Source organism: Erythrolamprus reginae, chromosome 3 (assembly GCF_031021105.1).
Source record: "Erythrolamprus reginae isolate rEryReg1 chromosome 3, rEryReg1.hap1, whole genome shotgun sequence".
Classification (NCBI taxonomy): domain Eukaryota; kingdom Metazoa; phylum Chordata; class Lepidosauria; order Squamata; family Dipsadidae; genus Erythrolamprus; species Erythrolamprus reginae.
Genome location: NC_091952.1, coordinates 69,632,512 through 69,660,488, shown reverse-complemented (window position 1 = coordinate 69,660,488; position 27,977 = coordinate 69,632,512). Strand labels below are relative to the sequence as shown.

The 27,977-nt window shown below is 41.6% G+C and overlaps 2 protein-coding genes across 5 annotated transcripts in view; one reads left to right on the top strand and one right to left on the bottom strand.

Annotated features, from left to right (window-relative positions):
* The window catches only part of UBE2T (ubiquitin conjugating enzyme E2 T), a 31,824-nt gene extending 23,816 nt beyond the window's left edge, over positions 1 to 8,008 (top strand). For all 4 annotated transcript variants that reach the window (XM_070745739.1, XM_070745738.1, XM_070745741.1 and 1 more), the window contains exons 6-7: positions 4,171 to 4,254; positions 6,549 to 8,008. In XM_070745739.1, the coding sequence (XP_070601840.1) occupies positions 4,171 to 4,254; positions 6,549 to 6,671 (207 nt within the window). In that variant the 3' untranslated portion in view covers positions 6,672 to 8,008. The remainder of the gene's footprint in view (positions 1 to 4,170; positions 4,255 to 6,548) is intronic.
* Positions 8,009 to 12,412: 4,404 nt separating this feature from the next.
* The window catches only part of LGR6 (leucine rich repeat containing G protein-coupled receptor 6), a 188,369-nt gene continuing 172,804 nt past the window's right edge, over positions 12,413 to 27,977 (bottom strand). Inside the window, exons 13-16 of the mRNA XM_070748943.1 lie at positions 23,476 to 23,601; positions 21,183 to 21,325; positions 15,213 to 15,293; positions 12,413 to 14,202 (exon numbers count right to left, since the gene is read on the bottom strand). Coding sequence (XP_070605044.1) covers positions 12,953 to 14,202; positions 15,213 to 15,293; positions 21,183 to 21,325; positions 23,476 to 23,601 — 1,600 coding nt within the window. The 3' untranslated portion in view covers positions 12,413 to 12,952. The remainder of the gene's footprint in view (positions 14,203 to 15,212; positions 15,294 to 21,182; positions 21,326 to 23,475; positions 23,602 to 27,977) is intronic.

The window sequence follows — 27,977 nt, the reverse complement described above, 5'->3', positions numbered from 1 at the left end:
CTGCGAGAGCAATCATGGGCTTTCCCAAATATGCCCATGTTACGCCAACACTCCGCAGTCTGCATTGGTTGCCGATCAGTTTCCGGTCACAATTCAAAGTGTTGGTTATGACCTATAAAGCCCTTCATGGCACCGGACCAGATTACCTCAGGGACCGCCTTCTGCTGCACGAATCCCAGCGACCAGTCAGGTCCCACAGAGTGTCGCTTGGCAGGACCCAGAGGAAGAGCCTTCTCTGTGGCGGCCCCGGGCCTCTGGAACCAACTTCCCCCAGAGATTAGAATTGCCCCCACCCTCCTTGCCTTTCGAAAGTTGCTTAAAACCCACCTCTGCCGCCAGGCATGGGGGAACTGAGATATACTTTCCCCCTAGGCCTTTACAATTTTATGCATGGTATGTCTGTATGTATGATTGGTTTTTATATACAGTAGTCCCTCGATTATCGCGAGGGTTCCGTTCCAGGACCCCTTGCGATAATCGAAATTTCGCGATATAGCGGTGCGGAAGTAAAAACACCATCTGCGCATGCGTGCCACTTTTCCATGGTGTTTTTACTTCCGTACCGCCCGCCCGCTGCCCGCCACTTGTCCGCTGCCCGCCCGCTCACCTCGCCAGCAAGAGGGGAAGACCCATGAAAGGTTCCTTGGGCCGCCTAGCAGCTGATCTGCTCGGCAGCGCAGCAGCAGCCTGCGCTGCCGAGCAGATCAGCTGCTAGGCGGCCCAAGGAACCTTCCATGGGTCTTCCCCCTCTTGCTTGTGAGGGCGCTTCAACGTTTCCGGACGGCAAGCTCGGACTCTTTCTTTTTCCCTCAGAGGACGCTTATGACAGGCGGCTGAGGCTTCGAGTGTGTCCCCTTCCACCGCCAAGGCCTTCCAGGAGTCCACACCCCCTTTTAAGGCGCCCGCAGATCAAGCGCTCTAGCCAGGCCCGGGCGCACGCCCCCTCTTCCCGCTTCGGTGGGCCTGCCCGGCGCGGGGGTCTCTTCCCCCTCATGGACACTCTTCGTGCCTGGCTTCCTTCTCTCTCCTCCCTTCCCCCCGCTTTCCTCCGGGCGTGTTGGAGAAGAGGGTCTTCTTCCGCTCTTATTGTCTTGGGTGGGCGGGAGGCAGGAGCTGCAGAAAGGGAAACTTTTTGTTTTCCTTCGCTCCGCCACCCAAGAGAGCGGAGAGGCAGCGGGGGCGCAAGGAAGAAGAAGCGGTGGTGGCGGCGGCTTCCTTCGGGGGCAACGCCAGCAAGAGGGTCTTCCCCCTCTTGCTGGCGTGCGTGGGCGGTGGGGAAGACCCATGGGAGATTCCTTGGGCCGCCTAGCAGCTGAGGGTCTTCCCCACCGCCCACGCACGCCAGCAAGAGGGCGAAGACCCTCTTGCTGGCGTTGCCCCCGAAGGAAGCCGCCGCCGCCACGCCCGGCTCGGCTTCCCTGGCTCCTTGGCCGGGTGGGCTCGGCCGAAAGGGGCTGGAACTGCAGAGCCGAAGGGTGGCCTTTTTGTCTGGGAGGGAAGATGACGCGCGGGCGGCACAGGGGGGGGGGGGAGGCAAAGCTCTGCGGCTCCAGCCACTTTCAGCCAAGCCTCCCCGGCCACGGAGCCAGGGAAGCCGAGCCGGGCGTGGAACATCGGCGCAGGAGGCAGGACACGATCGGGCGACCGGAGCAGCAGCGCCACCGCCGTCACGCCCGGCTCGGCTTCCCTGGCTGCGTGGCCGGGGAGGCTCGGCTGAAAGTGGCTGGAGCCGCAGAGCTTTGCCTCCCCCCCCCCTCGCCCCTGTGCCGCCCGCGCGTCATCTTCCCTCCCAGACAAAAAGGCCGCCCTTCGGCTCTGCAGTTCCAACCTTCCATGGGTCTTCCCCCTCTTGCTTGTGAGGGCGCTTCAACGTTTCCGGACGGCAAGCTCGGACTCTTTCTTTTTCCCTCAGAGGACGCTTATGACAGGCGGCTGAGGCTTCGAGTGTGTCCCCTTCCACCGCCAAGGCCTCCCAGGAGTCCACACCCCCTTTTAAGGCGCCCGCAGATCAAGCGCTCTAGCCAGGCCCGGGCGCACGCCCCCTCTTCCCGCTTCGGTGGGCCTGCCCGGCGCGGGGGTCTCTTCCCCCTCATGGACACTCTTCGTGCCTGGCTTCCTTCTCTCTCCTCCCTTCCCCCCGCTTTCCTCCGGGCGTGTTGGAGAAGAGGGTCTTCTTGTTTTCCTTCGCTCCGCCACCCAAGAGAGCGGAGAGGCAGCGGGGGCGCAAGGAAGAAGAAGCGGTGGTGGCGGCGGCTTCCTTCGGGGGCAACGCCAGCAAGAGGGTCTTCCCCCTCTTGCTGGCGTGCGTGGGCGGTGGGGAAGACCCATGGGAGATTCCTTGGGCCGCCTAGCAGCTGAGGGTCTTCCCCACCGCCCACGCACGCCAGCAAGAGGGCGAAGACCCTCTTGCTGGCGTTGCCCCCGAAGGAAGCCGCCGCCGCCACGCCCGGCTCGGCTTCCCTGGCTCCTTGGCCGGGTGGGCTCGGCCGAAAGGGGCTGGAACTGCAGAGCCGAAGGGTGGCCTTTTTGTCTGGGAGGGAAGATGACGCGCGGGCGGCACAGGTGGGGGGGGAGGCAAAGCTCTGCGGCTCCAGCCACTTTCAGCCAAGCCTCCCCGGCCACGGAGCCAGGGAAGCCGAGCCGGGCGTGGAACATCGGCGCAGGAGGCAGGACACGATCGGGCGACCGGAGCAGCAGCGCCGCCGCCGCCACGCCCGGCTCGGCTTCCCTGGCTCCTTGGCCGGGTGGGCTCGGCCGAAAGGGGCTGGAACTGCAGAGCCGAAGGGCGGCCTTTTTGTCTGGGAGGGAAGATGACGCGCGGGCGGCACAGGGGCGAGGGGGGGGAGGCAAAGCTCTGCGGCTCCAGCCACTTTCAGCCGAGCCTCCCCGGCCACGCAGCCAGGGAAGCCGAGCCGGGCGTGGCGGCGGCGCTGCTGCTCCGGTCGCCCGATCGTCTCCTGCCTCCCGCGCCGATGTTCCACGCCCGGCTCGGCTTCCCTGGCTGCTTGGCGGGGGGGGGGGGGAGGCTTGGCCGAAAGGGGCTGTACCCGCAGAGCTTTGCCTCCCACCCCTCGCCCCTGTGCTGCCGGCGCGTCATCTTCCCTCCCAGACTCCCCCGGCAAAGTGACGTGGAGGAATGGAAAGCTGAAACCGGGCGGTTTGAGTTTCCCATTCCTTCAAGTCACTTCGCCGCTGCTCTCCTGGCTAAACTGTGTGGCAGGAGACAGGCTTTGAGTTTTTGGCTGGGGGGGAGAAGTAGAACCTTCCTAACTCCCCCCCCCCCCACCAGCCAGAAGGAGCGGCGAAGTGACGTGGAGGAATGGAAAGCTGAAACTGGGCGGTTTGAGTTTCCCATTCCTCCAAGTCACTTTGCCGCTCCTCTCCTGGCTAAACCGGCGGCAGGAGACAGGGTTGTGGGGGGGGTACTGGGAAGCCCCCCAGGCCGACTGCCACCTTTTCAAACAGCCGCGCCCTTCCCAGCTGAGTCCTGAAGCCAAGCGCCAAAGGCGAACTTCTGCGCTTGGCTTCAGGACTCAGCTGGGAAGCGGCACGGGTGTTTTAAAAGGTCTCCCCCGGCATGGGGGGCTTCCTAGCACCCCCCCAAACCCGGGTTGGGGGTTCGGGGGGGTGCTAGGAAGCCCCCCATGCCGGCGGGAAGACCCAGGGAAGGTTCCTTTGGCCGCCTAGCAGCTGATCTGCCCGGCGGTAATGCAAACTCCACCATCTACGCATGCGTGCAGATGGTGGTGTTACTTCCGGGTAGAAAACTCGCGATATAGCGTTTCGCGAAGCTCGAGATCGCGAAACTCGAGGGATCACTGTAATGGGCTTTTAACTGTTTTTAGTATTGGATTTTGTTATACAGTATACTGTTTTATTGTTGTTGTTAGGCACCCCGAGTCTGCGGAGAGGGGCGGCATACAAATCAAATCAAATCAAATAAATAAATAAATAAATAAATAAATAAATAAATAAATAAATAAATAAATAAATAAATAAAATTCATACGTTGCATGCAATATATAAACCATTAAGACCTCTTTCAACATTTACCCTTTATGTATTTATCTTTAAGATGATGCCTTTCAAGTTGTCAGATGATCTGCCATTAAAATATATGTTAAGATGAAAGGCTAAAATTATTCTTTTCTTCCCCTTTTTTATGTCTAGTCTTCAGAGTATAAATACAACAAACAAGCATTTCTCAAAAATGCCAGACAATGGACAGAAAAATATGCAAGCCAGACAACAATGGTAAGAAATACATTGCTTCTGTTACAAAGGAATGGGGTGTTGGTTAATTTTCACATGTGCAGTCTTGCTGTGAGTGAAGACTCAATTGCATAATTGCCTATCTTCCTGTAAATGAGTTTGTGTAGTTGTGGTGTCCTGAATGTGCCATGGTGTACATATCCTGGATTTTATCTTTGCCAGGAAAACAAAGTGTTTCCTGTGATGGCAGTATAAGAGGAGTTTGGGTTCCTGGCCAGGTTAGGGTAACTCAAAATGTCAAGGAAAAATACAGAGTTTTTTTTCAACAGCTTGTTGTATTAGTGCCTGATCTTGTAAAGCATACCTTGGGTAAAAAAATATTTGGAATTTATTACAATCATATTTTATTTGGAATTCTATTATGTATGCTTAATATATGAGGAAAATATAGGTACTTCTTGACTTAATGACCATTGATTCAACAACTATTAGGAATTACTGTTTATAAATGTCACTTTAAAGCTGCTTCTTACCTCTTAAAATTCTTTATTTTAAAGTAATTTAACGAGTAATCTGAACACTGTTTGATCAAGTTGGACCCGAGGAAGTGGACAGGGTCCTTGGGACTGTTGGGCAGCTAGTTGTTTATTAAATACTTGCCTTTCCTGCTTAATAAACACCACCAGGAGGATGACTTGTAGGTGGATCTGAGCAGTAATTAATACATTCCTGTCCTTCTAGAATATCCTAAAACCTACTGTTCTGCTTGGCCTAGGGCCCCAACAGAGGCTTGCTACATTGGGGGTGACTGACAGGAAGATTCTCATCCTGAGGCTGCCATCATCTTAGTTTTAACCTTTAATATTTTAATTTTAAGTGGATCAATGGATGGATGAACTCTGCTTCCTGATTATAGGGGTCTGCTTTTTGCTCTGTATGTCATGTCTTGGCAAACATTTCTGACCTTTATTTATCTTTTCCAGTATTATCTTTCTTCACTTGAGGCAGTAGAGTAGGATTTGGTTAACAGGAAACTTTTAAATCATAATTTAGAGAAGTCTGGAGCTGAACTACTATTGTTATTAAAACTTTTAACTGTAAATAATACATATATTGAACAAAAATTGTGAACAGCTGTAGCAAAAACATTTTCTCTATCCAAATAAAAAAAGGCATGCAACCCCTCAGCTGCATGTCGTTTCTGCATGATCCAGGTCAGTGGGCAGAAGGGACCAGTTTTAGTAGTTTCCCTTTTCTTCCAAGGAAGTAGCAGCAACCTGCAGTAGTTTGACTCCTTTTGCTTTTCCCAAGAAAAGAATTCAGGAGTGGGGTTTGGAGAGTTGATAGACTTCCTACTCTTCCAGCAGTCAGAATGGGAGAAACATTGAAAGTGTGTGTTGGTGTTTGTTTGAGAAAAAAAAAGTGAATTAGACTTTTTAAAAAAAGGACCTGAGAGTAAGACAACAGTATAGAAATCATACACTGGTACATATGTGTATATGTTTGAATATCTGAATATGTATACATTTGGATATGATAGCCAGTGTGGACTTTTAATTAAGAGAATGGCTGTTTTACAAAGAGTATAAAGTAGCTTTTGGTAAATAACAATGATGTGTTTTATTTGTGTAAAAACTTACACAATATTGTAAAGAAATGTATTATAAAGAATATTATAAATAAAGAATTCTATTACTAGAGAAAAAGCATTGTAGTTACACAGCTGAAACACCAGGAGGCACCTGGTCCTTAAAAATATAATACTGCAATAATTGTGCCTTTTCTTCTAACTAAAGAAAACTTAGAAATTAAAATTTTATTTTTTCTATTTCAAACTGACATAAATAAAATGCTAGGTTTGTAATTTGCAGAAGGAAACTGTTGGTATTTCTTTTTATCGGGATATTTCGTTCAAGAATTTTTCCCTGACTGGCCTTTGTGAGAATTTGAGTCATTGTAGTAAAGATGTACAGAAAGTATATAAAAGCTTTTATGACTTGAAAAACATTATGGATTTCATACTGCAGGATTCATTCATTCCATACCGAAATACAGTTCTGTGATAGGAAACAATGAAGGAAAACTTTTTTCCCCTCCTGCTGTTTGTGCTACTAAAATTGATAAGTTGTAAAATAGAGTGTCTAAAGAATCTGTAGTGAGTTGCAAAAACAATAGTGTCCGTGTATGTAAAGAGCAGAAAATTGATTCTGAAATTCTAAGCTGGGAAGCTTATATTCTTGCAAGATATGAAAAATGTTATTTATTCTTTGAATAACTGGGAATAGAGAATGAAACATTCTTTTCCCATCTGATTGTTTTTCTTTGATACTCTTCAGTCTTTAGAAATCACCAATGAAGAGAAAAGCCAGGCTGAGTTCCCAAAAGATTCCAGTATTTCTCAGAAGAGGAAAGGAAGCAATACCAGTGGATTGTCCAAAAAATGTCGCCTAGAAACATGATTTCCTGTATTTCAGTGGCTGTCACTGTTCGTTCTTAGTTTAATTTTCCATCCTTTAAATAGTCTGAATGCAATTGATGTACTGTTTACTCATTATGTAATGGTAGTCTTACTGTATCAGTGACAGGATGTTCAGTGTGGCATATGTCTGTTTTTTAAAAAATAAAACATTACATTATTTCTGTAACATATTTTAAATCTTTCTATAAAAAGTCTGTTCTGCTGCACTTTATGTATATTTAGAATGAAAACAAGAAACATAATAATTTGAATTTGCTTTGATTGATGTTATGAATGGATTGTAAACAGTTTCTTTTGATTGTTAAAAGGTTGTGTGGTTTCTTCATCTTCACTTGCTACAGTATGAATAAATGTAAAAAAATGTATGTATTTTGCTGTTCTTTAGCTGTTTTGTAAGTCATACTCTTATTTTTGGCCGGCTGCATATTCATCTGAACATTTCAAACTTTCAAGTTGAATCCATACATACACATACAGTATTTAATCTATAAGCATATTTTCATTAGTAGGAAAAATATTTGTAGAATAAATTAGATGGAGAGAGAAACTGTCAGGACCATATGAATGCCTGTAATGTATCTCATTTGGACTTGGGGATTTTCCCCACCAGACTTTTAAACTTGCTTTCTAGCAGATCTACAGTACATTTTTATGTGATATGAAATTACACTGCAGAAAAGCTGCTGTTATACAGACTGCATTTGAGAAATTCCTATCATTTCTCATTTTATATAGTTTGGGAATGTAAATTTTTAATTTGCAGCTATATACCTCTTTTAGAATTTTCAGATGTTTAGATATAGATAAGGCACTAGAAGAACTTTGTCTTAAATACATTTGTAGCTACTTAAGGGATATTTCAAATTACAGTATATACTTCTTTTTTAAAAATCACTAGTTAAGTGAACCTGGCTTCCCCCATTGACTTTTCCATTTGGGAGCCAGTAGGAAGGTTATAATTGGTGATTACATGACCCCAGGACAGGTTACATGTCATTTGCCAAGCACCCGAATGTTAATTATATGACCATGAATATGCTGCAATGGTTATAAGTGTCATAAGTCACTTTTTCAGTGCCATTGTAACTGAATGGTTGTGAGTTTAAGACTACCTGTATTTTTGTATTGTTTTTTGTGTTTTTAACTGTTTAAGATGCGAATTTTTCTCCCTTTTCCCTATGATTTTATTGGGGGATGTTGAGGGTGAAATCCTAGTTTCTGCTGAAGTCCCAGTAGTGTGCCATGTGTCTCTTTTCCCTTGCAGGGAACAAAGACACATTTTTTAAAAAGCAAACATTAAACATTGTTTTCCCCCAATTTCTTAAGTCTGCTTATTAATCCACTTTTTGGCTTGTGCAATCAGTCCTGTGAGCTAGTCCAAACAAGAACCCAACAGTACATTTATTGTAAGAGTACAGTAACAGAATCTTGCAAATCTGAAAGCACATCTCTCTACCCTCCACTTTGCCTTTATTGTCCAGGAAACTAGGAAGGATCCTTTTTGAGGAGCTTTCCATGTTACCGTTTCTTCAGTGGACTGAAATGTGTCTTTCTTAACTATTGCTTTATCTGGGCTCTACCTCCCGTCTCTCAAAAGTATTCCCACAGACCATTATACATGTCTTCAGTTTCTTACACTGATTTTATAACTTTCCTTGACAAAGCCCATATAAACTCTGGATTTATTATCCCCTACCACATTCTAAATATTTTTATACTTCCAATTGTAGATTTTTGATTTTTATTATTTTCCACCATGTTCTAAGTACTTTGATATTTCCAATTATTTTATGTACATTTGTAGTTTTCAGTATTTCATATTCTCGATTGCAGTATTTAAATGTTTTAAAAATTGAAATGTTCAAAAAATGATGAGTTTACTTAACATTGCAGTTCCTTATAGATTTAATTATCTTGATTAAAAGCAACACCCTTTGATCTACATGTTTATTTTTTCAGTTATCTGAAATCACAGACTATTAATACTGCACTTAAGCCTTCTTTAAACCCAACTGACATTAAAGGAGTACTCATTTATTCATCTTCATTGAACTATACATGAATGGTAAGAGCTGAGATAATTGTGGGGGGGAGGGGGGAGAGTTTTCTGAAAGGGTATGTATGATGCCACAAGTATAGTTTAGCTGCTGCCAAGATAAAGTTCCTTATAAAAATAAAATACTGTATTTGCTATTTTTGTTTAAGTTGTCTATTTTTTATTTTTCTGTATGACAAACATTTTACTTGAGGAATTTCCATATTCTTACCTACCATACTTCAATATATCTGGCCATTTAGTAGTTCTCAGCATATATGCACGCACACACAGATGACCAAATCATAAATGTATGGACACCTTTCGGTCAATCTTATTTCTTACCATCAATCTCACTGCACTGTCCAGATTTATTTCACTGTCTTCAAATTCCACTTCCTATTTAATAATTCCCAAAAGGACAGTTCCTAGAATGTAATTTCCTTTATGGAATAATTCATCATCTGAAACCGGCTAAATGAATTGTATCAGACTGGTTTTTGGGGATCCAAAAAGACTTGCAGCATGGGATAATGCAGCCAAAAACAACAGCTTTTTAGAGAAAGATTACATAAACCATACACAGGGAGACATATACAGGTAATACTGGAGATTAACCCCTTAAATGAAAACAATATACATGCTTTTTTATCTGAAAGAACAGCATATGCAATGCTAGTTGATATATTAACATTGTATAATTGATAAGTCTGCAGTCTTGTAGTTTTTGTAATCAAAGTCATAAAAATAGTATAAAATTTCATTTTTTTATTTTTCTATGTGGTCTTCAATAAAGAATGTTTTAACAAATTAATATACAAAAAAAGAAAATAGGAGTTTATAGATGGGTCATAAGAGAGGGAAGATAGCTATATATCTCTATATAAATATACACATAATATACAAACATATGCTGGATATTGCATTTATGGTACTGTATGTACAGATAAAAGTACATATTACACTTAAAATCATTTAATCAGATATAATGTGGTATCTTGCCATGGTTTTCAACTTTATCAAAACTATAGAATTTTTTTTCTGTGAGTTATTTGACCCTGACTTAAGTAGCAGCTAAGAGGATAATTATTTTTTCTAAATATTGTCTGGTTTAATCCTATTTGATAGAAGATGAAAATCAATGTTCTACATGGGGTACAAAATCAAAATAATTCAAATTATATTCACACCCAAAGAACCTGGAATAATTCAGCTACATGTTTCGCATTTTTAATAAGTTATTTATGTGTCAGGAAGACAGCAGACATCAAGATATTGAACAATTAACGAATGACTCAAACTGTGTGTGTTTGTATGTAAATATTCTAGTGTTTTCCCATCAATGCAGAGTCTGTTTTTTTCAGATGAAACAAATGATTCATTGGTTGCCAGCTGAACCTGATGTTATAGCAAAAAATGGCAAAAAACACCCTTTGGATACACTGGATTTGTTTAATGAACATTTGATTCATTTAACCATGTGATTCTCTTAACAACCATGGCAATTCATATAAACTCTGTTGTGAAAATGATCATAAAATTGAGCCAGGTGTCATGGAGAGACCCATCTAATGATTGCAACTTAGAACCAAACTTCCAGGCTCAATTGTCATAAGCTGATTACACACATATATAAACTTCCAAAATAATTAGGATGTGGACTTTTTCAACATAGAAATGCATGTGATTAACATGCATATATGATTGTAGCCTAAATGTTCTTTATTAAATATAACCATTTTTATTTTGATGATAATTCAGCCAAACTTCAGAATTTTGAACTGGGTTTAATGTGTTGAGAATACTATACAATACAATAACATTTGTGTCATTGCCTATTTTTGAAGAACAGTAATTATTAACCAACAGTTAATACCTTTACTTTACCTTTAGAAAAGGATTTCACTGAATTAAATGGGACATTTTTCTAATAATCATATTTGGGATTGTACTATATAATTCCCAGAAAAACGCCGTTTTTGTTTGTATCCTTTTACCTTCCATATTTTCAGTTTTAGGGACAGATGTCTATATTCTGTAAAGCCCTTCAGAATCTAAAATATTAATAAGAATTCTATGGAAAAACCTCATACCCTACACACATTATTAATTAGTGTTGGTAGCTATCTTTCTTAGCAAAAAAGTGTGAGTAATTAATCTGGGAATATACAGTAGCATCAACCTGTAGTTTTAAATGCCTGAGAATATTTAATGTACCTTCTAAGAATGAATTTAGCAACATTGCTACCCAAAATTATCTGTACACAAACCCTCTAGAGCAGTGATGGTGAAACTTTTGTTCCTCGGGTGCCGAAAGAGCATGAGCGTATGCTATTGTGCATGCGCGAGTGCCCACACCCATAATTCAATGCCTGGGGAGGGGCGGAAACAGCTTTCCCCAGCCCCTAGAGGCCAGAAATAGCCTATTTCCCAACCTGTTGGGCTCACTAGGCTCGTGTTTCACTCTCTCCAGACTCCAAAGGCTTCCCTGGAGCCGGGGAGGGTAAAAACGCATGCATGTTGGAGCTGAGCGAGGGCAATGGCTAGCGTGCCAGCAGATATGGCTCTGCGTGCCACCTGTGGCACCCGTGCCATAGGTTCGTCATCACTGCTCTAGAGGCTTCAATTGAACATAATGGGATCTAGCTCTAGATTATCCTATGTTGCTCTCATAATGAATGACTTCTCTTTGGGAAGGCAAGCTGTATGACTTTTCTAGTCTTACCCTGAGAAAAAAAGCAATTAAAAATTAAATTTCCTAAGCCAAGTTTTCATTTTCTAAGCCAAATTTTACTGAAAGAGTAGTAGATGCTTGGAACAAACTTCCAGCAGACGTGGTTGGTAAATCCACAGTAACTGAATTTAAACATGCCTGGGATAAATATGTATCCATCCTAAGATAAAATACAGGAAATAGTATAAGGGCAGACTAGATGGACCATGAGGGTTCTTTTTCTGCCATTAATTTTCTATGTTTCATAGCACTATGTTCAAGCTTAAACCTCAAGCTAGTTGAGTTTGTTGTGAATGGTCACTGCACTAACAATACTAGTGGTACAAAACTAGGGGTGAAATTCAGCAGGTTCTGACATGTTCTGGAAAACCGGTAGTGGAAATTTTGAGTAGTTTGAAGAACCAGCAAATACCACCTCTGGGTGGCCCCAGAGTGGGGAGGGAATGGAGATTTTGCAGTATTCTTCCCCTGCCGTGCCCTCTAAGCCACGCCCACAGAACCGGTAGGGAAAAATTTTGAATTTCATCCTTAGATTTATATACCACTTCACAGTGCTTTATAGCACTTTTTTACAGCAGCGTACATAATCAGCGTATTGCTCCCAACAATCTGGATCCTCATTTTATTGACCTCAGAAGAGTGGAAGGCTGAGTCAACCGATCAGTAACAAACTCCTGGCAGTGGGCAGAGTTAGTCTGCAATACTGAATTCTAACCACTGTGCCACCACTGCTTTTCTTTAATTTTATCAGTGCAAATTGATTCCTGGTGGTTCTGAACAAACACTTAAGTACATGCTTAGTTATATGTAGGAGCATGTAAGAGGCATTGTTTCTGGCTGATTAAAGTGGCTATGTCTCCTTGTATGATTATTATTATTATGTGAAAAAATTTCCTGTCTACATGTGGATACATGTACATCACACGTTGCATTGAATAAACATGAATGGGTAATCGGTTTATGATTCATGTGCTTTTTTGACAACAGTTCTAAAAGATGAAAAGATTGTTATGAGACAGAGACATTGCTATGTAAAGATTGCTTTTTAGTTAAAAACCATGGAAATAGAGCTGAAATCACATTGTCTTCTTGATGTTTCTGCACAATCCAGTCCTTTTTATTTGACATTCATCAACCTATCATAAGAACTAAGATCTATAGTGTGGTGTCATTCGTGAAAGGGCAGAATTGCCAGAGTTCTTGTTGTCCTGGGTTTGCTATTTTTCTTGGACTTGCAGATAGATGCACAATAATTATGAACTTTTATTTGGGGTGCCTTCGTGTCTTAGGCAGCTAGGTATATCCTTATCAGGTCTCACATTGCTGCAGCAGGAGAGGAGGTGGCAGATCCCAGCAGGCTGGGGTTCAAAGGAATGCCTACATTTTTGCGGACCTTGTTTTGAGAAGAAGACCCACTTGCTCAAGCTGTTAGTGGCTCCAGGAGAGGATCTTGTCTGATTCATTTATTTACCGAGAGGATGTGGGTTGGCTCTTATAAAGGAGACGTGAAGGCTGGTGAAGGTGGTTTAGGGAACAAGGCAATCCAAAGGTTGCTCTTCGCCTGTTCTCTGGCTTCGGATGCAATTAGCAGCTCATCATCGGCCAGGTAGGAAGGTTGGGTGGAGAAGCCACTGGCGTGTCCTCGGGCACCTGCTTTTTGCTGGCAAGGGATCAAAGTCACTGAGGAGAAGCTGTAGGCATCTAGAACCGAGGAACAGCCGGGAGGCACTCTAAAGAGATCGGGCGCTTCAAATATGTGATCCATATCGGAGAAAGGAACAAGCGCTTGAGTAGAGTCACATGAGCTCTTCTCTGTATCCTCAGAAATACAGGACTGGGTACAGCTTTCCTGGACCTGACTCTTCTGCTTCAGAAGGCGCAAATCATCTCTAAAATGGGGGTTAAAGAGTAAATAAAGCAAGGGGTTTACGCAGGCTGGCAGGGGTAGCACCACCAAGAGCACGGACTTGATGACTTCGGGGGTGATGAGAATGAGGCTAAGCATGGAAGAGAAGGTGAGAAAAGCCACCGGGCAGTAAAGGAGGCAGTTGGTGAAAATGAGCCAAGCGACATGTTTGATCATAGCACAGTCCCAGACGGAGTCAAATTCACCTTTCAGCAGGTTGCAATAGAGGCGGATGTACGTCCCGGTGATAATGAGAAAGCAAAGCGTGTTCACCAGCACCAAAGCTACCATGAAACCCAACATGGAAGGTTTCCCATCAGGAAGCAGGTGGGGCAGACACAGAGGGGACGCCCCATACTCCCCAACGGAGAAGAGGGGCAACATTGCAGCCACTGAAGAGAGGACCAGACAACTCAGGGCACCTGCCTTGACCGTGCCGAAGGAAGGAGCCTTTCGGTACATCCGCATGCATGATACTGAAAAGCTGCACTGTACTGCGGCCAGGGTTAAGAGAAGGATGGACGCTTCGGAAGCGAAAACAGACAGGAATCCGGTCACTTGGCACCCTGCGCCCATCTCCCACCTGGCCCCGTATTTGGCAAAATGACCCAAGGTGACCGCATCCACAAACGCTAGGATAGCACAGTAGATCCCCGTCAACAAATTGGCTCCAGCAAGGGATCCAATGATAAACTTGGTGGGGGACAGGTAGCCTGGCGAGGCAAAGACGATCACTGCCACCAGTCCGTTGCACAGCACAGAAACCAGCACGATCAACCAGACGCCCAGGCGGATGACCCAGCTTTCAAACAGATGGTCGCAGGGCTTGAAAGGACCTGGAAAGAAAGAAAGGAGCCAAATGACTAAAAGGAAGGAAAATTCACTGCAACAATAAGCGGCACACGAACTGCTGAGCATCCATTCCAAGATGTCTTATCCATATCGGCTCGCTTGCTTTTACAGATGATGATGAGGACGATGCCAAGAGAAGGTTACCAAAATAGAGAGCAGCTGTTCCGGGGCCAAAATGCACAAAGCAGAGCCGTGGCAAATTGTCTTAATTCACCGTTTTAAGGTCATTGCTGCAATCAAAGTTTTGCAGCTGACCTTTCAGAGAAAAACGGTCCATTTGGGATATTATATTTGGCCTCCACTAATTGTAGGAAAAAACAAATAAATAGACGAATAAAAACTCTTCTAGATTACTGAAAAAAAAATCTCCTTATTTTCCTCTGTGATTTCAACAGATACTGTGTTTACACTGTGTGCTATGTTAAAGTGTGGTTGCCTTTTGGATTAGTGTATCGTGTGCGATTTTAAAAGCATGTTTTAGGGCTTATTGTTACATGATTCCCCTCCCCTCACGCATATTAGAAGCTAAAATTTTGCTGTATATACACTGCTCAAAAAAATAAATAAAGGGAACACTTAAACAGCACAATATAACTCCAAGTAAATCAAACTTCTGTGAAATCAAACTGTCCACTTAGCAAGCAATACTGATTGACAATCAATTTCACATGCTGTTGTGCACATTCAACTTTGTACAGAACAAAGTATTCCATGAGAATATTTCATTCATTCAGATCTAGGATGTGTTCTTTGAGCGTTCCCTTTATTTTTTTGAGCAGTATATAAAAAAGGTAATCAAAAAGTTGCATTCATTACCATTGCATTATTCCTAACGCAGTGACAAATACATTTCTTATTCTTTACAATAACGCTTTTTCATTCCACTTTTATTTCCAGGTTATTGGGGGCTTAGGTTTCTAGATCAGGGGTGTCAAAGTCACTCATGTTGTCTTTATTGTAAATTATATTGTATGTGTTTTGGTAATGTTCTTACCGGGGCTGGGGGTACATTGGATGTTGGTACGTAGTTTTGAATCATCAGGGTCAGCCTGGAAGTCCTCCATGGCTAAGTCATCTAAGCAGTAATAAAGAAAGGAAGAATTAGGTAAAAGTTCCCCTTGCACATGTGTGCTACTCGTTCCTGACTCTAGGGGGCCGTGCTCATCTCAGTTTCAAAGCTGAAGAGCCAGCGCTGTCCAAATGAATCTCCGTGGTCATATGGCTAGCATGACTAAACATCAGAAGCTCATAGAACGCTGTTACCTTCCCATCAAAGGTGTTTCCCTATTTTTCTACTTGCATTTTTTACGTATACAGTATTCGAACTGCTAGGTTGGCAGAAGCTGGGGCAAGTAATGGGAGCTCACCCCCTTATTCGGCACTCGGGAATCAAATTGCTGAACGACTGAACTTTTGATCAACAAAATCAGTGTCATAACTTGTTTTTATGCATCAAACATTTTTCTTATTTTCTTAAAAACATGGCTGTTGAAGTGACATAAATATCAACTCTACTATCTTGGGGGAAAAGGTTTGTGACTTAATATGCTAGGAAACTGAAAATAAACCAAACATATATAATAATTTGTAAAAACAAAAGGACCAAAACACATTTCTAGATTAGGAAATTGTCTTTGATTGAAAAATTAACTCTATTGAGTTACACCCATAAAATAACTACTTTGTAGAGCATCAAAAGTTTGCAGTCGCAAAGGAGATATAGTTACAGTATGTCCCTTAATACCAAATTGGCAGGAACCAAAGGATATTTCTGTGTTTTCCCCTCTGAAATTTTGTTACTTAGTTCTAAAGGGGCATGTTGGAAGAATTCCAAGTCAGAACAGAAGAGGAAATACTTTCAGAATTCTTTAAATGTATCCCAGGAAACCTAGGACCATATTTTGCTCTTTGATTTTTAAAAAGTATTTTTGTGCATGTCATATTTGATTTTCTAGTTTGCCTTGTGAAGATTTTCTAATCTTTAATTTTAGATTTTATGATAAGGGCATTGGGCAGGTCTATAGTGGTAGCATATCACTTCTAGAAAGTTTTCTTATTTATTTATTTATGTATGTATGTATATGTATGTATGTATGTATGTATGTATGTATGTATGTATGTATGTATGTATGTATTTATTTATTTATTTATTGGATTTGTATGCCGCCCCTCTCCGGAGACTCGGGGTGGCTAACAGCGACAATAAAACAGTGTACAATAGTAATCTGATATTAGAAATGATTAAAAATCTATTAATATAAAAACCAAACATACATACATACATACCATACAAAGAATTGTAAAGGCCTAGGGGGAAAGAGGATCTCAATTCCCCCATGCCTGGCGGCAGAAGTGGGTTTTAAGTTGCTTACGAAAGGCAAGGAGGGTGGGAGCAGTTTTAATCTCTGGGGGTAGTTGGTTCCAGAGGGCTGGGGCCGCCACAGAGAAGGCTCTTCCCCTGGTTCCCGCTGGGCGACATGGCTTAGTTGACGGGACCCGGAGAAGATCCACTCTGTGGGACCTAACTGGTCGCTGGAATTCGTGCAGCAGAAGGCGGTCCCTGAGGTAATCTTGTCTGGTGCCATGAAGGGTTTAATGTAGGGTTTAGTCCAGTGGGTCCCAACCTTTCTTTGGCCATGCCCCACCTAAGCATCTGTAAAATCCTGAGGCCTTCCCCACAATGACATATAATTCTTATTATTCAAAAAGTGATCTACTCACACGGAGGGAGCCTAAAAGGCCATTAACTAGGTTTAAACAATTGCCCCCATTAAAAATGAAATTGTCCTCCTGTGGCGCGTGGGCCTCGCTTTGGGAACCAGGATTTTAGCCACTAATCCTGAATCATCAACAATTTAGATCCAATTCTAGAATTGCCGCCTGCGACATAGGCTAGCAAATGAACTGTGTATTTCACAGGTACAGACTCCAATATAGAGAATATTTATAGTTCAGGGTTGAAATGGGTTGCTACTCTCTGAGCTTGGCTGTTTTCTTGCAGACGTTTCATTAACCAAACTAGGTTACATCATCAAAAACAGCTTTCATCAGATACAACTTTCTTTCCTTATTCTGAAATGAATGAAAAGCTTTCTCTGTAGATTTTCTACTTTTGTCATTAAAATGATGTAAATCCTACCATTAAATATTTTCCCCTCCGGTGAAGTTAGTTTTCTGTCTTTAAGAGAAAACTCATACAAAACATAATATGATGAATATTTCCAAGGAGATCTCTTTATCTCTCTGTCTCTGTCTCTGTCTCTTTCTCTGTCTGTCTCTCTCTCTCTCTCTCACACACACACACACACAGGGGGGCGGGGAGGGAGGGAGAATTTCAAGTCACTGCTACTTCCTTACAAAGGTAAACCCAGTTCCACCTCAGCTGAACTAGGAAGATGCTGGCACCAGAGAAGGACCTGTTGCCCAGCAGTCTAGACTTTGCTGTTTATTTTCTTGAAGGTGTTGAGAACATGATTTGGGGCAGTTTTAGAAAAGGTGCACATTCTTTTTCCACAAACATCCAGACAGAAAAGCAGTCTAGTTATACAAAGCTTCCACTGAACTTGCAAGCAAAAAATGACCTTGTATGCTAATGAATGCATAGCAAGACTCAATGGTCTGATGCACACTATATGTAAGACCCCCTTCTTTTACTGGCTTCAATCAACTCTGTTTTCTAGTTCTGACTGTGGCTGAACTAATGATTTTCCAGGAAGAGAAGAGAGCAAACCCTTCTTCCCAGTCATTGGCAGAACCACAAGACTCCACTGCAGATGATAAACTAGTGCGCTCCTTGATACCACAAAGTTACTGGTAGTGTTGGAAGGCGACAAAAGAAAAATGTGATTACACTCATGTTACAATAGTCAAAGTGGCCATTCTGCTTCCCAAAGCGTGGGAAAGAATTCCTAGATCAGCATGCTCATGACTACAGAAACTGTCAGGTAACTAACTCTCTGCAAGCACTATGGTTTTTTGTACCTGAAAGCAGAAGGTGACATAGGAATTGAGTGAGGAATGGATATAAGGCATTCCTATATAATCAATCAATCAATCTACAATAGGGAAAATATCTAGCAGATATCTAGATATCCCATTTTTAAAAATAGCAATGGCTATTTACTGCTGCGTAGTGCTTTATAGTACTCTCTACAGGTGTGTCAAACTCACGTCATCACAGCATCATCACATGACGTATCAGAACTTCCCTCCCCTTTGCTAAACCGGGCATGGGTGTGGCCAGCACATGACACATCTATCCCCTGGGCCAAGAGTTTGGCAGCTCTGCTCTAAGGGGTTTACAGAGTCAGCATATTTCCCCTAATAATCCGGGTCTTCATTTTACTGAATTCGGAAACATGCAAGGCAGAGTCAACTTTGAGCCAATCAGGATCAAACTTCTGGCAGTGGGCAAAGTCAGCCTGGGATAGATAGATAGATAGATAGATAGATAGATAGATAGATAGATAGATAGATAATTTGTTTTCGTAGATTTTCACGGGTATATGTATGTAGATTGTTCTGAGTTCGGGTTTTGCCCCGTGTAATATTTTGCATGTCTATGCGACGTTTCGGTGAAATCACATTCACCATCATCAGGCTGAAGTTGTAAGCTTCATGCTGCTGTAGATATAATTTGTTTGCAACTGCCATTTGTTCCTTATAAATAGTGGTGGGGGTGGAGATTTGGTTTGAATGTAGCAAGTAGATTGGGTGGCTATGTTTTAATGATTTGATTGGTTGGTGGAATCACCATGTCAATCCTTCAACTAAATGTGATTCCACCAACCAATCAAATTTAAAAACAGAATCCAATAAGGAGCAAGGGTTACCAAGTCCTCTTTCCCCAGTAGTGTGCATCAAATAAATTTCTCATTTCAAGTCCACTCTCCGTCTAATCACTGGATATGTGTTTGTGTGTGTGTGTGGGCTGGATGTTTATGCAATCATGTCATGCAGCAAACAAACAATCACTGTGGTGGTTTGAGAATTCATATACGTACTTCCATCAATGTTTTGCATCTCCCTTGCAACTTTGCAGAAATCCACCACCACCACCACCGAAAGATTTGCGTACTAGACAAATCTACCTAGTAGCCACAAAACATCTATGTAGACTTATGTAGACTTTTTTTTCTGAAGTGAATCTAAGTCTTTCTTTTGAAACACATGTACAGAAGCTATGACTAGAAACTAATCATCAGCATTACAGAAGCAGTAGAAGTGTACAGATGGAGTGATCATCATTTACAGTCAAATCCTTGACTTTCAACCATTTTTTAGTGACCATTCAAAGTTATAGGGGCCGTGGCGGCCCGGTGGTTGGAGTGCAGTACTGCACTCTACTTCTGCTGGCTACTTCTGCTGCCTGCCAGCTGCCTGCAATTTGCCAGTTCGAATCTCACCAGGCTCAAGGCTGACTTAGACTTCCATCCTTTCCAGGTGGGTAAAATGAGGACCCAGATTGTTGGGGGCAATATGCTGACTCCGTAAACTGATTAGAGAGGAATGTAAAGCATTGTGAAGTGATATATAAGTCTGAATGCTAGTGCTATAATGGAAAAAAAGTGAGTTATAACCAGTCCTTGCTCCTACAACATGGTCATGTGATCAAAATCTGGGTGCTTGGCAACCAGTATGCATATACAATAGTTGCAGCTTCCTTGGGTCATAGGATTACCATTCACAACAATCTTTGCAAAATCTGGATTCACTTAATGACTGTATGACTCATTTAACAACTATGGTGAGTCTCTTAACAACTTGTGGCAAAAAAACCCCAACTGCTTGTAAAACTGAGCATATCTCACTTCACAACCACCTTGCTTAAGAACAGAAGTCTTGATCTCCATTGTGATTGTAAATTGAGGACTACTTGTATACTGTATTCCAGTAGTTCTGGTCCTGTTTGCCAGAGAGTCTGCCTAGAACAGAGGTCTCCAACCATGGCAAGTTTATGAGGTGTGGACTTCAAATCCCAGAATTCCTCAGCCAGCCATCCCACGCACCACCAACAAGACTAGGAAAGCATGCCCCTTATTTCCTCAATCCAATCCAATACCAATCTCCAATGCAAACTAATAATTGGAATCGTATGAAGAAACGTAATTAACAAGATGTCTGAATTCATACTACTACTAAACACTGACACCTTCGACATTATATTTGTCTGCAAAACATGGCTAAATTCATCCCTTCCCGACTCCATCATCACAAGAAACTACCGTGTCTTCCGGTCTGACCATGAATCCCGCAGAGGAGGTAGAGTTGCTATATTCTACAAAAAGACACTAAACCTAAAAACCATCCAAGTTACACATGATCTCATCCTCCCGGAAACCATCGTCAGTAAATAAGGTGGAGGTATTGTTGTTAAGGAGAAAGCTAAATTAAATTTTGCAAACTTAAAAGTCAGAAGCAGCCTAAAACAAAACTTGATCTTACAATTAGTGATGGGCTCCTACGGGTATGGTTGGGCATGCAGAACCGGTAGAAATTTTTTGAATTTTTTCCTTTTTTTCCTTTCTAGGCTCTGCGTATGTTTTTCCTATTGCAGTAAATGAGGTTGAATGTGTATAATTTTAGAAGAGCTGTGCATGAGAGTGTGTGCGTACATACACTTTATATAGTAGATAATGTATATTTTTGTGTGCCTGTGTGTAATATGTATGTACACATATGGCATATAGACATAGAATAAAATAGTATATTTTGGATGTTCGGTAATAGTAAGGGAAATTGCATCTCTCTGAGGCTAGGAAAGGCCAGGCACCCAAACAAAACCCTTGAAGTGAGTGACATCAAGTTGCCACCATTAAGCCAGTCATATGACCTTTAAGCCACTCCCCAGCCACATGATCAGCAAGCTGCTCCCATCTGGTCACATGGCTGGAAAGCCACACCCACAAAATAAGCCACGCCCACAGCATGGTAGTAAATTTTTTTGCAGCCCTTCACTGCTTACAATGATCAAGTCCCAAGGTCCTCTTGTAGCCATCCTCCTCCTCAAGACTCATGTCCTCTGAGTCCCACTGACTGGAGATTTTGAAGACGTTGCCACATGCTCCATAGGCACAGCACTGGTAGGCAAAAGGAACCTCCAGGACGCTATGAAAAAGAACAAAGGATTATCAGTTATTACTGACGTTCTGCACCCACGTAGGAATAGAAATAGATGTTGGAACTAAGGTGGCCTTTTTGTTTTTGTTTTTTTGTTTGCAGATTGTACATGGAAAGGGATAAAGTTAAGCTGAAGAATTCCCAGGTCAAAGATCTTGACCGTTTAACACTCTCACAGTAGCAGGGCATTTTGCATGGGTATTTTTCAAGCAGACTTGTAAACAATCAATGACTGTTCTTTCACACTACTACTAAAAATACAGAGGGCCATCATTCTAAACGCAATTACCAATGAATTACTTTGCATATAAGATAATCATGTCTATTGCATTCTCAGTATATCACATAGTAATATTGAAAACTAAGTTTATGTTGTGCACAGTGAAGGGCTACCAAAATCTTTACTACCACACTGTGGGCGTGGCTTATGCTGGACGCCCTGCATTTTCTTTCAACATCTTTCAGTGCAAATTGGGTGCTTTGGGGTGGAGCTCCATTTTTGCTACTGCGTTCCCCCCTATCCAGGCAATAGCCCACCCCTGGTTGTGTACGTCAGTCCAAACAGCACACAGACAAATGGCAATAAGCATTAAGCAGGAAGTGCAGAAATAAACTTGCTTAGTTTTACCAAGAATATAAAAAATGCGAGCCTTTTGGAAGTTAGTAATGAATGAACATTTCTGGATGGCCACTCAAATGTAATTATTCACCATCAGTATTCTATAGGCTTTTTATCTTACATTGTCTTTATTTTGGGGGCTTATTTTTTGGGTTATGAGTTTGTGTGGTGTTCTATTGTAAAGGAACGATTCAAAACGTCAATTTTTCAGAGCTAGAAATTTAAATTGACAAAGGTAAGAAATTGTTATGATATCCAAATTGCTTCTTTTGATTATGGATATGTCTGCATAAATGTGTGTGTGTGTGTGTGTGTGCAGTAATGGGCAGGAAAAATTTTTACTGCCACACTGTGGGTATGGCTTATTTTGTGGGTGTGGCTTAATGGTCATGTCACTGGGTAGGAGTGGCTTGCCAGCCATGTGACCAAGTGGGAGTGGCTTGAATGATCATTATCGTTCAAGTGAACTGTTAAGTCCTCGACTTACAACCATAGCAGTGTCGCTTGCTGGAGTGACAATTCGCTTCGCATTTCCTGCGCTCTCCTTCCTGGGTTGCCCGCCTGCCTCAGGCTGGGTAGCTAGGCAAGTGGGTGCTGCCAGAAGCATAAATGTTGCCAGCGCCGCTTCCACCCACGCCTTCTGCTGGCACCTCAGGTGGGAAGTGGAGCCGGGCAGAAGAGAGGGAAGCTCCTCCGAGGCCAGGAAGGAGGAAAGAGGAAAAAAGCAAGGAACGCAGATGCAGCAGCAGCAGCAGCAGGGAAAAAAAGGAGAGCTGAGCCGAGACCAGTAATCCAGGAAGTGACAGCCGCCGATAAGCTGGAGTTGCACACGGATTTTCATTTCCGTGGATGGAACTGCGTTCCACCCCATCCTGCCTGCCGCCCACCCCTGTGTGTGTGTATATATAAATGTTGATTCATTTAACTATCACTCCCTCTCTCTGGAAACTAATTTTGTAAATATGGTTAAGAATTCCTGATAGATAATTTCAAGCACCATTTTCACTGAACTGTATGTCCTAAGATTGATTGGAGAAGATAAAACAATTAAATGGGCATAAATAAGCATATACTTGTATCATATGTTTGTGCCCTCTTAGTATTCTCTGTGTTGACAGGAATATAAAATATGGGAATTCTGCACCCTATTTGCATAGTTTATTGCTTTATATTCCTGCAAATACAGAGATCATTCAATCTCTTTATAGAAACAGAATTAATCCTTGTGTTAGCTGCCTGTGGTGTAACCAAATCGGTGCCTTCTTTGTTTCAGAGTGATAGATTACCATGCTGATTGCTTTGTGTATGTGACTTTGGATGATGCCCTTGACAAGCCATTCAATGGCTCATCATTTTCTCAAGTCAATGATCAACACAGAATGCAAGCAGGAGCTGGCCAAACTTTTAGCTGAACTGAATTATATGGAATTGCCTAGTAAAGACATAGACAGCAAAAGGTAGATCAAAGCAAATTAAGTTTTGGGCCCCTGGGAAACTAGAAATTAGAAATGAAATTCACCGTATCTTGGGGAAACTTTCTTTAGCGAATACTTCAGACAGGGCAGGATTGCCTTTGAGCTTCAGATGAGTCAGCCCACCCAAGCCAGCCAATGGAAGCATCACCAGTTGATTGTCAGTCAAATCCCTGCAACAAGCAAAAGCACAGGACTCATTGGAGTAAACAGAATTTTTAAAATGTTTATTAATATTGATCGCTTCCTCATTGCTTAATTGACCCCTATAATCATTAAGTGTTGTACCTCTTGATTTTTGACGAATGTATCTTTTCTTTTATGTATACTGAGAGCATTTGCACCAAAGACAAATTCCTTGTGTGTCCAATCACACTTGGCCAATAAAGAATTATATCTATTCTATCTAATTATTTTCAGAAATATGCATGGGGGAATTCAGTGCAGCAGAATCTCAGAACATATTTGATTTAGCATTTATACATTTGCTGCTTTAATTAAGTTTTACATTCAGTTCTTAATTATTTTAAAGCTAGTAAGTATTTTTTTACATTCAGTTCTTAATTATTTTAAAGCTAATAAGTATTTTTTGCATTCAGTTCTTAATTATTTTAAAGTTAGTAAGTATTTTTTTTGCATTCAGTTCTTAATTATTTTAAAGCTAGTAAGTATTTTTTTGCATTCAGTTCTTAATTATTTTAAAGCTAGTAAGTATTTTTTTACATTCAGTTCTTAATTATTTTAAAGTTAATAAGTATTTTTTTGCATTCAGTTCTTAATTATTTTAAAGCTAATAAGTATTTTTTTTGCATTCAGTTCTTAATTATTTTAAAGCTAGTAAGTATTTTTTTGCATTCAGTTCTTAATTATTTTAAAGCTAGTAAGTATTTTTTTGCATTCAGTTCTTAATTATTTTAAAGCTAGTAAGTATTTTTTTGCATTCAATTCTTAATTATTTTAAAGCTAGTATTTTTTTTTGCATTCAGTTCTTAATTATTTTAAAGCTAGTAAGTATTTTTTGCATTCAGTTCTTAATTATTTTAAAGCTAGTAAGTATTTTTTTTGCATTCAGTTCTTAATTATTTTAAAGCTAGTAAGTATTTTTTTACATTCAGTTCTTAATTATTTTAAAGTTAATAAGTATTTTTTTGCATTCAGTTCTTAATTATTTTAAAGCTAATAAGTATTTTTTTTGCATTCAGTTCTTAATTATTTTAAAGCTAGTAAGTATTTTTTTGCATTCAGTTCTTAATTATTTTAAAGCTAGTAAGTATTTTTTTGCATTCAGTTCTTAATTATTTTAAAGCTAGTAAGTATTTTTTTGCATTCAATTCTTAATTATTTTAAAGCTAGTATTTTTTTTTGCATTCAGTTCTTAATTATTTTAAAGCTAGTATTTTTTTTTGCATTCAGTTCTTAATTATTTTAAAGCTAGTAAGTATTTTTTTTGCATTCAGTTCTTAATTATTTTAAAGCTAATAAGTATTTTTTTGCATTCAGTTCTTAATTATTTTAAAGCTAGTAAGTATTTTTTGCATTCAGTTCTCAATTATTTTAAAGCTAGTAAGTAATTTTTTGCATTCAGTTCTTAATTATTTTAAAGCTAGTAAGTATTTTTTTGCATTCAGTTCTTAATTATTTTAAAGCTAGTAAGTATTTTTTTGCATTCAGTTCTTAATTATTTTAAAGCTAGTAAGTATTTTTGGGATGAGTTGGTGGGCTATTGCTGTGAATAAACCAAGAAAGAACCCCTTTTCTCTATCAGGATTAAGAGTAAACTGATACCTATGCTTTTGTATGTCTTTTAGAACCAGAGCTATACCAGGTAATAAACGAATAGCACTGATGAGATGGGACTATGCTGTGCCTGTATGGGGACAGGCAGGAAATGTCTGATCAGTGGCTTGGCCCTGGAAAGAAGCAGTTATGAGTGCCAACCTGCAATGGAAGAGGAGCTTAAAATAGCCTCTGCCGTGTGACATAGTTTTAATATCTTAAAAATGCAATGTGAATGCTTGGCTCTATAAACAGATTCAATGTGTTTCTTTTAGTCTCATACATGGTTGTAACACATTAATATTGGAGAACATGGTAAACATCAGTATAACGATCCGTTATACTCTGCAGACTATTTTATTAGTCCCTGATGGCCACTCACTGTACAACCATGGCTTTTATAGAATTAGTGGCACCATAACACCTCTGGCTTACATTAGTATCTTTATATTTCAGTTTTGTACACAATGCAATAGCTAAGATGCAGGAGTAGGCTGCTAGCCGGAATGCTAAATTGGGCTCACTGCGTTGGCTCGTGAGTGCTTGTGGGGCCAGCGCGATTTGGCTTCTGCACCTGTGGAGATAGCAAAATTGCGCACGGAGCTGCAGGTGCGCCCATGTTTCGGCGAGGGTTTTTTGCTTCCGTGCATGCCGAAACATGGCTGCACCTGCGGCTCCGTGTGCAATTCGGTGCTGTGAGTCTGCGGAGAGGGGCAGCATACAAATCTGATAAATTATTATTATTATTATTATTAGTATTATTTGGACCGGGAGTCACTGCTCACAGTCATTCATCATCATCATCATCATCATCATCATCATCATCATCATCATTATTATTATTATTATTTATTAGATTTGTATTAGATTTGTATGCCCCTCTCTGAAGACTCATCACCTCGAGGCTCGACTCCTGTAATGCTCTCTACATGGGGCTACCTTTGAAGAGTGTTCGGAAACTTCAGATCGTGCAAAATGCAGCTGTGAGAGCAATCATGGGCTTCCCTAGGTATACCCATGTTACACTAACACTCTGCAGTCTGCATTGGTTGCCGATCAGTTTCCGGTCACAATTCAAAGTGTTGGTCATGATCTATAAAGCTCTTCATGGCATCGGGCCAGAATATCTCCGAGACCGCCTTCTGCCGCACGAATCCCAGCAACCGGTTAGGTCCCACAGAGTTGGCCTTCTCCGAGTCCCATCGACTAAACAATGTCGTCTGGCGGGACCCAGGGGAAGAGCCTTCTCTGTGGTGGTCCCGACCCTCTGGAACCAGCTCCCCCAGAGATTAGAATTGCCCCCACCCCCCTTGTCTTTCATAAACTTCTTAAAATCCACTTCTGCCACCAGGCATGGGGGAACTGAGACATCTCCCCTGGGCCTATACAGTTTATGCATGGTATGCTTGTGTGTATATTTTCTTTTTAATAAGGGGTTTTTAATGACTTTTAATTATTAGATTTGTTATATATTGTGTTATTATTGTTGTGAGCCACCCCAAGTCTACGGAGAGGGGCGGCATACAAATCTAATAAATTGAAATTGAATTATTATTATTATTATTATTATTATTATTATTATTATTATTATTAATTTTGCTACCTCCACAGGGGCAGAAGCAAAATCGCAAGCGAGCCCAATTTAGCATTCTGGCTGGAGCCCACCCCTGCTAAGATGGCTAAAACATAAAGGCTCATAAAACAAAACACAATTGATACATAACAACGAACTCCTAGGAAAGAACATAGACATCTTCTGTAAAAAAGAGAGCATATATTCTTATACAGTATTTGTGATTATGTCCAATATAGGAAAATGTGTTGTTATGCTTAGTCCATCATTTTGACGCCTTGCTTCTTCCCTATAAAAGAGTCTGATGCTTCCACCAGTATTGAATACCTTATTTATTTATTTATTTATTTATTTATTGGATTTGTATGCCGCCCCTCTCCAGAGACTCGGGGCGGCTAACAGCGACAATAAAACAGTGTACAATAGTAATTTGGTATTGATGATTAAAAATCAATTAATATAAAAACCAAACATACATACATACATACCATGCATAGAATTGTAAAGGCCTAGGCCCTAGGGGGAAAGAGGATCTCAATTCCCCCATGCCTGGCGGCAGAGGTGGGTTTTAAGTTGTTTACGAAAGGCAAGGAGGGTGGGGGCAGTTCTAATCTCTGGGGGGAGTTGGTTCCAGAGGGCCGGGGCCACCACAGAGAAGGCTCTTCCCCTGGGTCCCGCCAGGTGACATTGCTTAGTTGACGGGACCCGGAGAAGATCCACTCTGTGGGACCTAACTGGTCGCTGGGATTCGTGCAGCAGAAGGCGGTCCCTGAGGTAATCTGGTCCGGTGCCATGAAGGGCTTTATAGGTCATAACCAACACTTTGAATTGTGACCGGAAACTGATCGGCAACCAATGCAGATTGCGGAGTGTTGGTGTAACATGGGCATTTTGGGGAAAGCCCATGATTGCTCTCGCAGCTGCATTCTGCACGATCTGAAGTTTCCGAACATTTTTCAAAGGTAGCCCCATGTAGAGAGCGTTACAGTAGTCAAGCCTCGAGGTGATGAGGGCATGAGTGATAAGATTTCAATATTATATCCAAACATTTACAACTTAGATGATGACGCTTAATAGTTTGCTATTTCTATACAAATTTTGTGTATCTGATCTTCTACCTTCAGCCATCATCTTTATAGAAACCAAACAGAATTTTCTTTTTTCTCCTTCTATTCATGCATTTTATATCTTTGCCATATA